Source organism: Melanaphis sacchari, unplaced genomic scaffold (assembly GCF_002803265.2).
Source record: "Melanaphis sacchari strain LSU unplaced genomic scaffold, SCAv2.0 Contig27_pilon_pilon, whole genome shotgun sequence".
Taxonomy (NCBI): domain Eukaryota; kingdom Metazoa; phylum Arthropoda; class Insecta; order Hemiptera; family Aphididae; genus Melanaphis; species Melanaphis sacchari.
The window spans coordinates 2389612-2400766 of NW_020271152.1; the positions used below are offsets into that span (position 1 = coordinate 2389612).

Here is an 11155-nt window from a genome sequence, read left to right on the forward strand (position 1 = left end):
GTGATATGTACATTCATACCATAAAATTGTCACTAAATATATCCAGGATGAAACAAATTTGAGGATCGATTTTTTTCGCCACAGTGCACATTTCATCAGCGTTTCTCACGATCGTATATAATGCGGCAGATTACGTTTTATTTGACCGACATTACATATATCATATGCATGCATAAATTATTATATGTATATATTTATAGATCGTATCTGTTATAATGAATAATTGCCGTATTAATATTCCGACCAGAAATCGTTGTAGTGGCGGTTCCGCGAGCAACCAGCTTGGTCCAAGTTCACGTGAACCGAGAAGACAGGTTTTGGCAGCCTACAACAATGAAATAGTTATGAAAGTAAAACAACAAGACCCGTTTACTGTTGACCAATGAAAATAGATAAAGGGAGTTAGGGAAGTCCGTGATGTGATAAAAGAGGAGCGGTCAATAGAAAATGGAATCACCCAAGCCTTTTCTAGTCTTGGCGCTTCGTTGGAAATAAATAATAACCATAACATTATAATAACATATTATACCAGAGCGTACGATAATTATTATTATGACGATGACGTGTGTGTATTTATAAAAACTGAGTAACGTAGTCGTTGGTATTTTATTTTTCCTCGTTAGTAGAACTTAGCGATAATAGTCATAGCAATTTTCGTTGAGAATTTAAATAAGTATTATGATTAAGCAATGAACACAAATGTAAAATATTTTTTAATAAAATACGTGTCATCATGACGTTAACAAATTCCAAAAAAAAAGATCGTAGTAAGACTTCTTTTATAATATTGTATTACTCTTCACGATGTATAGTATACCAATATGTCTTTTCAGAGCTCTACTGTTCACCGTCGTCGAGGACCTGTTGACGAACTTCGGGATGGACGGCAAAGCATGTCTTCTCCGAGCCATATGTGAAGTTCACGGACACAAGTCCATACATAAATTTGGTTTCATCGGCGAATTTCTTCAGCTGTTCCTCACGTAAGTGCTTCAACTACGATATACGTATATCAACAATATTTAATATAAGTATTATGTGTAATATGTATACTTATGCACAACGTTTATAGTATTAAAAACATGAACCTACGAACCCTTGCGATTTATCAGAGGTCGTATTTTTACGACACTACGTGTGGAAAGTAGCCAAAATACTTGAATAATATTATAGTTTAAAAAAAGTTTACAAAGGAAGATGAGAATCACTTTTTAAAATATTATTTACGATTTGCTCTCTGTCGTCAGACAAAACTTTGTATGTTGAACTTTTGTAATGGTTTCCTTTCACAGTCTTATATGCTTATACTATAGACAATAGTAAGATGCACAAGGAGTAAAAAACCTTTATTGAGTCAATACCAAAATATTGTAATCAAAATTTAAAAAAAAATTCACGTTCTAGTAATCTGCTCGTATGTAACTACGAACGTTATTTTTTCTCAACGAGATAGAAATTTAAAAACAAAGTGTTACAATTTTTAAATATTTATGTTAAAATTTTAAAAATAAATGTTTAAAATGTATTATTACGTTTTATTGAAACACAAGCAACATTAGCTTCTTCCATCAATGTATAATTCACTATGGAAAATAATGTATTGTATTTTGATGAAAATATTGAGATTATTTGGAATAAAACACTTTTTTTAAAGTAAATAATATTATGTCTAAAACGGAAAATCCCAAACTTTTATAATTTGGAACATTATTTTTTTAGAAATGATAATAAATTTGTTCACTATTTTTTTTTTTTTTGGTTCTATTAAATATTGAAATGAAAATATTTTTGTCTGATCGATTGTCCATCCCTGATATATATATAAGATACTTTATTATTTAAATTATTTATCGTTGAGTGTTATAATATCAAAATCGTCCATAATTTTTCGTATAAGAATACGAATGACCAAAGCTGTTTACGTGTTTTGAGAAAAACAACTTTTCAACTAAACGTAAAAAAAAAAAACACAGACCATTAAGTAAGGGGGATACGATTTTGTACAAGAGAAGTCATTGGGTCATTGCATTAAATGTAAGCCAAGTTTTTTTTTTTTAATAACCGTATTTCTCAATCGCTATGCATTCTGCGCCATGTGCCAAACCGGAAATGTCATTTGTGTGCATACATAGCTAGACGAATAAACTGGGTATAAACTACTGGTAATATAATATAATTAATGTATGGGAGATGCCTATCACAAACACGACATGTAAATATGAGATAACTATAGTGAAAGTGTGTCAAATATTATATTTTATTAGGAAAATAAATTACAGAAAACTATTGATGTATTTCCTAGTATATCAAGCGGTCGAGAATATTCAAATTTAATAATATATACTTAGCCAATAATAATATTACGCTGCATTAATAAGTACTGTTTAATGTATAAAAAACCCCAAAATTTAAACAGAAAAACAATGTGTGTAAAAAATAGGCAAACAGAAAAACATTTTAAATATAAATAGATCGCCGTTATTTAAGTATATAAAATATAAAAAAAATAATAATAAATAATAATATTAGTAATTAAAAAAATATAAATTTGATTTTGCATGATTTAATATTTTTTTTATGTTAACACATTATAATGTAGACTAAAAACCAAATCATAATATAATATGATAAATATATTTATTTTTTTTAATTTTAATATTATTAATTATTATAAAATTCTAATATTTAAAAGCAGAAATCTTATAAAATAGGTACCGTTTGTTTGTCCGAAGAAATATATAATTTGAAAATATTTTTGAGTAGGAATGTAAGTAGAAGATATATTATATTAATATCCATACTGGATTTGTTTAATCCTGTTGTACCTACGCTCGGTTAAATATGTGAAAATCAGTCTACGAGACGCCCGTGTCGGTATCGACCTAAAAAATTAACATAATTAAAAACCATCTAGGCATATTATAGACATTATAATACACAGAAAAAATTTAAATAGAAGAAATGAAAGGTTGTCCTACAGATTTTTTTATACGATTGGAAATCACTAAGTTATATCGTATGTTTTTGTTAATACATTTTATACACGTATTATTCCAACAAGTTTGACAGATCGAGTTAACAGTGTAATCGATCGGAATAAAAAAAAGTTTTTGTTAATAGATTTAATATGAGTTTTGAACACCTGTTGCGGTGGATGCGGTTGAAATAATAAGAGAATACGTTTAAAATATCAAAAAATATATTACCGTCCTTATGAACAACACTCGTTAGAAAAAAACCGATATCTTTCTCAAAAACGCCCCATTGTAACAAATGGTACATAAGCATCTGCGCATAACTATCTACAATTTACAAAATGTATTACACTAAATTATACATTTATGTAATAGAATCTATTAGTTATGTATCCGGGGACGTACACATAAAATTATTTGTAGGATAAACCTCCCTCCCTCTTCCTACTGGCAAGACAAGTAGACTAAAGGATTTTTTTTATAACTTTAACACAAAATAATTAGCTACTCCATAGTTTTAATGTTTTTAATTAAAAAATTAGTTCATTATTCTGAACCTACGGGAAAATTCAATATTTTTGACCCAATACCCACAAGCAAAGATAAATAATATTATACTCGTAATATATCAACGATACGACTAATAGTATTAATTATTTTTTATACTTATGTCATAATTTTTGACAATAATATTTGTTTGGATACTTACATCGAATGTAGAGGAACCGAATATTATTCTACGAAATAACTATATCATGAACGAGCAAAATATTGTAATACTTTATATACTCGCGCATAATGCTTTTTTAAGCATGCACACCCTCATTTTTAGTTTAGTGCCTAATGAATTTATTCAAGTTTTGATTTTTAGAATTTTTAAATATACTTAAACACCGTATTTTAAAAATTAGATATTCTTAGTAGGTACCGCTTAAGAATGTGCTGTGAAAATACAAAATTTTATTTTTCAAATTATAACCACTCTTTTTCACTCCAAATTATTTATTGGATTATTTTTTTTTAATTTTGATGTATATATACTTAATCCAAAATTTGAACAAATAGTTTTTCAGTTATTTAAATGTTTACATTTAGGTTAAAAAATTTTAAAAATCATTTTGCAAAAATATTGTATCGAATCTATTATTTATTGTACTTGAACCATTTTTATAAATTATATTTGCTGACATATAAATTATTAAAAATGTTAAATTAACATAGTTTTCATATCTTTCAAACCCATTATTTTGGACCTATTATTTCAAGTACATAAAATTAAATGACTCAAATAATACTCGTTTGAATTTTCATTTTGATACTCAAACGTTTTCAGAAAAATTATTGACTAATTAATATATTATTTTTAAGGCACGTTTTTATTCAAAAAATGAAACTTTTCATCTCCCTGAGGTATCTGTAAGACACATTAAGTGCCTAATAGGTACAAAAAATCTCGAGAATTTGAAAACATAGTCTTAAATATATTTAAAAATCAGATTTTGAATAAATTCATCGTTGAAAAAATTAAAGAAGTGAGCATGCTTAATGAATTACTCTATATATTATATTATTGATATAATTTACGTGTATACTGTATATACTATATATTATGCACTATGCATAAGCCGATTTCTTGTATACTGAGACTGATTTTGCTCAGAACTTTAATGTTATTATTATAATAATATTATAGCGGTGGAATAATTAATTTGCGAATATATATAATGTATAATTTATATATTAAATACGTTGTATATATATAAGCATGGTAATCAAATGACGTACCGCGTGATTTCGCAGGAATTCACAGAGCACACCGTTTTAATAGTGTTTCGACCCGGTCAAGCTATCGTCACAAACTATAAACGATCCTCATCGTCGTTTATCGTATTTCCGACCAATCACAATACTGTTTTATAAGACCTTTCTGTATTGCACAATAACGTCAATAGCTTGCTATACCTTTAAATATAGTATACAATATATCAATGAAATCTAATTAGAATTATTTCTATTACGTCGCGTATAAATGTAAAATACTGCTATACAACCGATAATAAACTATATTGTAATGTGTGGCTGTGATTCCCGTCCAAATCGGTAACACAAAATTTAAACGATCCCCAATGTATGTATATTATAATATATTTTTTCTCCCCATTCAAATCATTGAAAATCTAGGTCATCCCGTAATATATAGAAATGCACTAGGTAGAACTGAACGATAATTGAAAAATGTTGATACAACAGAAAATTATGTCTAATAATCATAATAATGATAAATTTCTTTAATTATTTTGCAGGGCTAGTAGATCGACGTACGCTGATTTAATGAAGGACTACGTGACTGCCGAAACTGTTGGCAAACACAGCAAAGAATGTTACCCTTACTTTAAGGAATGTCCAAAATCGTTGTTCACCAACAATCATAACTATTCGTAAGTTCTGCGACGATATATACAATTTAATATTTAACTACAATATGATTATAGTAATAGTGCGCCATAATAATCACATAATAATATGATCGTATTAAATCGTTTGTGATGAGTTTTACTGTGCGATGGGGTCGAAAATTTAATATATTCAGCGTTTCGTACGGTGGCGTGGGTGAGCGTTATTGGCAAACAAAAGAGAGAAAAACGTATTCCCAAAATGAAAAAATAAAACAAGGTCTCCTCATTTATCAATCAGTATTGACAGTCACGTTTAATGGGACACCTATTGAATGGTGAAATTAAAAAAATACACTAATTTCACACATTGGCGGCATTTCTATGAAAATCACACCGGATGACAACACATGATGCGCGAGAAAGTGACAACTACCTATCTATAATAATAATAACGTGTGTCCTTCGTTCGCGTTTTTATCGGAATGTATACCAATTTATATTATTATTATATTAACACCGAAAAGCGAACGAATTCGTCGACAAATACTGAACAGTGTTTATAATTTAAAAATTACCATAACCTAATTTCCCACTGTTAAAGGCCGTTGTGTAATATAGAGACGTAGAGTATAGAATACAATATAATAAAAATAATATTACCATGGTATAAATTCAATGACATCGTTGATTTTATAAAACTATAAAAATTAATTTATGTTATTCTAATGACTCATTTTAAAACAATAAAATTACAAAACCACATTTTAATACAAAATTTGATTGAGATTTTTATTTTTGATGGTACCTTCGCCATAGACACTATACATTGTATTAAAATTGTACCTATTGTATATGTAACTACTAAATTGTTACAATAGAAGTTTGAAAAAGTAGATACTTTATAAAAGTATAAAATTTCATAGACATGCTTATGACCTATATTGAAAATTATACACAGCAATGAATAATATGTTATTAAATTTTAAGAATCATTTCCAATAATCAACATTACCCAGAAGACATCAAATAAAGTGATTCTAACTATCATGTTGTAATTTTTATTTTATTAAAATTTATGAAAAATAACCATTAATGTGTATTTCAAAATACTGTTTCAAAAATACTTAGCTAAAATTAAAGATTAAATTAATTTTACAATTCAACTTGACTTTTTTCACATTATTTATCAAATATATTATCAGTTTGAACTGGATTGAGTTTACTAACTATACATTACATACCATTTTATCGACAAAATATAGGTACTTAAATAATTATTGGTAATTGATTTTTTAGTACCTATTAATATTATTATTTTTACTTTTTGACATTTAAATAATTATTTTGTTTATGTTGGTTTGTGTATTATTATTTTTTTCTTGTTAAAAAATATTGTTTTAAATAGTTATTTTTAATATTTTTATTATATTCTTTTCTTTCGTTTATAAATCACGTAATTATATGAAACGTTTTTAAATTATACTATCAACATTATTTGAATTTAATATTTTATAAATTAAAAACTATTATCTCTGTTTATTTATTAAACTATACAGTCGATATAGAAATATAGTCAATATTGAATACTGCTGTACCTACTTAAAATATAATAGTGTAATTGAAAAATAAAATGGTTCGTAATTTTGCAAATACATACGGATAATTCTATTTAAATCTAAATAAACCTAATAAATCCGTTTTGTAAAAATATTTATAGTAATTCTAATTAAATTATTCCAATAATTATAAAATTTATAAGTTAATTAAATTATTAAAATATGAAAACATGATAGATATGAATGATTAGTTGGAACGTTACTACTTGTATTATATAATATAAATGTATGAATTATTTAAATTTGAGAAAACTATTAAAAAATATATTAATTACTTGTCTTATACATTAGTTGGGTAATAACGGTCGAATTAATTGTTCATAGTGAATTTATTTATTTACTTTTATTTACTTTTTCTATACCCGTACGCTTCAAAAATTCATATTCTATATCAAAAATCATAACATAAAAAATATTAATATTTAATAATTAATAATTAGGTATATTATATTTTTATAATATTATGATAATTTATCAGTGACGTCACGAGGAAACTTTTATAAGGCAATGGCCCTTTTAATTTTTGGAGTGGGTGGGTTGATGGTTGTGGGTGAATTAATTTTACTAAATACTATGTTTATTCCACGAGATAAGATTTAATAATATTAACATAGTTATAAATAGGGCCCGGATTTATATGCGTTTGCATATTTTTTCTGAACAGACCAAAAACTAGCTAGGTAAGTTTTAAGTTTAATCTGTGATAAATAGATCCAAAATCTAAAGTTTTATTTAGTATGTTTTTGCATATTTTGTCATTTTTTGACATATACTGCATATTTCTGTATTTTACGATTTTTTATTGCATATTAACGGTTTTTAAATACATAAAATATAATTTTTTATTTTAATTAAAATAACATATTTATAGTTATACGTATTTATTGTCCATATAATTTGGCCTAGTCGTTTTCTAACTTATCTGAGACTTATCGAAACAAGTAGTCATTTTTTGTTAAGTAGGTTTCAGTGAATCATACATTAGTCGTATTTGTCGTGATCTGAGAGCGTGTAACTTTCATTCGATTTTATTTATTTATACTTAATGAAAATAAAAGACTTTTTTTTAATCGATTTTTTTGCATATTTTTTATTTTATAGGGTATATTTCTACAAAATAAGAACATAAATGCATATTTTATAGTTCATATTTCTGAGGTTTTTAGAGCATATTAATCCAAGTCCTAATTATAAACTAAATTATGCATACTATTTTAAAAGAATTTAACATGCATTTTCGAAAGTAAATACTGTTTAGAAAATATGAGTTGGTTGTTGGATGATTTTGATTAATATGCGCCCCTGTGGCTCAACAAGTTCATGACGCCACAATTAATATACTTCAGCTCTTTGTGACCTTTAGTTTTCGGAGTGACAAAAGATATGATAGATATCACACTACGGCATGTAGGTATACAGTTTATATGACTTAATCAGATAATATATTTCCCTTATAATACGATATTTAAATGAATGAAAATAACAAGTAAAAAAACAATTCATTTATCGTTTACATAAATAATTATTGTACACACCATTAAGACAATAAAACATACTTTAAATCTGATAACGATCAAGTGAAAATGTCGTTAAATGTATTTATTATTTACGATTAATATTGTCGTGCTACAATTATTTTATATCTAAAGAACAACAATAACTTTTTCATGTTCGCTTTCAAGACAACTTCATCGCATACTAATAATACCTAATAATATCGTCAATATAATATGCATAATCAACGTTATCTCATCTATCAGCGGTTTTGTTCGATGCCTAACGAGTCTTTCACGCATGTTTGTAAATAGGTATATAATTCTCATAGAACTACTCCTCTGACGATTGTTGTTAATACATGTACCCAAAAAAGAACAATATAATATTATTATAATACATCGTATAAATGTATAACAATGCAGTGAAACCGACGATCATTCCGCACCGCTTTCATTCACCGGTCTTTGATTTTTAAGTGGTCGGTAGTCAAAGAAAATGACAAAGTATAACATATTATTTATATGATAATATAATAACTGTGTATGTATCATCGTTGAGCGGCGACGGTGAGTTCTTAACGCGTTTTCACGAATCTAAATTGGTAGAAGGTACTCGTTCCTATTATATGTATATAACTCACAAAACACACAATAATGAGTGTCCAGTAGAAATAAAATGCATCTTTGAAAAGTAGATATTTTTGATTATTATTTTTGAAGCGTTCATTTTGGTCGTTGACGCACATTATATAAATATTTATGGGTACAATGTATCGATGTATAAAAACAAAATAATCGAAAAATTGTTAGCAATCGTAATAGTTTGATTTTACATATATTATATATTATTCCTTTTTTTAAATTTTTTTTTTAGTTTTTATTGAGATATAAAATGTATTGAATATTTGGAATAAGAAGCCACCCATTAGTGACTGGGACAACTATATATATTCTAAAATCAATGGTTGTATTAAGTATAAAAAAAAAAAAAAAACCATTAGAGCAAAAGTTATTACGCGCAATCGGTTAATTGTGTATAACTGACATTTGTCATTTTCTTTCGGTATAACAATACTGCAGAAACCTGCAAACGCCAAAAAGGATTGGTGTGGTTTAACCCGACGACAGGGATAGGTTTTTACGGTTTAGAAATACGAATCGGGGGAATAGAAAAAAAAACAATTTCTGACAGCCCCCGCGCGTGTTTGACCGCGCGTGGGATTGTCGTGTAATACTGAAAGTATAACACACGGACTTAACGCGTCGTTTACTGTGGGTTTCAGGAAAAACGATCTGTCGCCCGACGACGAAGACGAAGACGGTGAATCGGTGTCGGCTGACGACGAAGACAGCGACGGCGATAACTACAACCACAGGGACGGCAACGATTTGGACGACGACCCGAGGAAGACGTCGTCCGCGGCGAGCGGTGGATCAAAAGTGACGGTGAATCCGGCACCGTTGGCCATGTGACCCGGTTGAACACACGCAATCACCCGGGTGAATTTATCACTCTCCGCCGCGCGCAATGATCGTTGAATAATCGTCTCCCGAACGCATTTCGTCTGTATTTAAGTGTGTACCTACGTCTGTTTGCGTGCTGCGCCTGTGTGTACGTGTCCAGACTTTCCCGTCGGATTGAATTTCATCGGGTTTCTTTATTTTTTTTTTTTGTTGACTTTTCATCCGATGCCCCTCCAACCACCCGTCTCGTTACTCTCTTGCGCCGTCCCGTGTATTAAATAGTCCACCGAGACTTGTATTATACAGTCTTTTCTTCTCGATTGGGTTCCGCGCAATTTAATATAAATATATATATATATTATATATGTGTGTGTGTGTATACATTTATTATCGAACTCGTCGTGACACGATTTTTGAGACATTATACGGAATTTCATCGAAATACCCACGTCGACTTACGGTGTTTTATTCTACTGGCGCCCAGATACCGTTAAAATCGTCCGTCCGAAAAAAAAAACTATTATGTCACAAAACAATCACAATAAAAAATGAGATCAGGAAATTCAGAACCCCGAGTCTGACTTATACATCCAATATATATTATACACGACATTATATATACAGCGTAATTCACCGAGAATGTTCACCTTCCTCCCTATTTTTTTATTTAATAATAAAACTATTTAAATTCTGATTTTTAAATTTTTAAATATATTCTAACTTATAAAGATGTAAACATCTGTATTTTAAATTAGAACTCCCTTCATCCCCTTTCTACTGTAAATAATTTAACCGACGATTTTTCTGAAAATGTTGGCATAAAAATCTAAATCAAACGAGTGTAATACGAAGTATAATAAATATTCGATGTTACATTTTTTTTTTTTTTTTTGTTCTAAAACTATTTTTAATAACATTATCCTTAGTATAAACATTTTAATAACTGAAAAACTGCTCAATCGATTTTTGAATTAGGTTCACCTAAATTTTCAAAAACATGGATCCGCTATCATTAAAGAAAAAAAAACAAGGATGAGCATTCTTGGTAGATAACTATGTATAGTATTACACTCAACACACATATTATATTATATAACACTGTAGGATGTAGGTTCTTAATAAATTCGGGAGATGTATTTGACAACGATAGCGCCGCTGCTCAGTGCGTATCATTATTTATTTATAATATAATATTATATAATAAAAAT

The 11155-nt window shown here is 28.2% G+C and overlaps 1 protein-coding gene across 2 annotated transcripts in view; it reads left to right on the forward strand.

Moving 5' to 3' along the window:
- Positions 1-10761, forward strand: part of LOC112595435 — a 41555-nt gene extending 30794 nt beyond the window's left edge. For both annotated transcript variants that reach the window (XM_025340655.1, XM_025340656.1), the window contains exons 5-7: positions 834-983; positions 5279-5413; positions 9767-10761. In XM_025340655.1, the coding sequence (XP_025196440.1) occupies positions 834-983; positions 5279-5413; positions 9767-9956 (475 nt within the window). In that variant the 3' untranslated portion in view covers positions 9957-10761. The remainder of the gene's footprint in view (positions 1-833; positions 984-5278; positions 5414-9766) is intronic.
- The last annotated feature ends 394 nt before the right edge of the window (positions 10762-11155 follow it).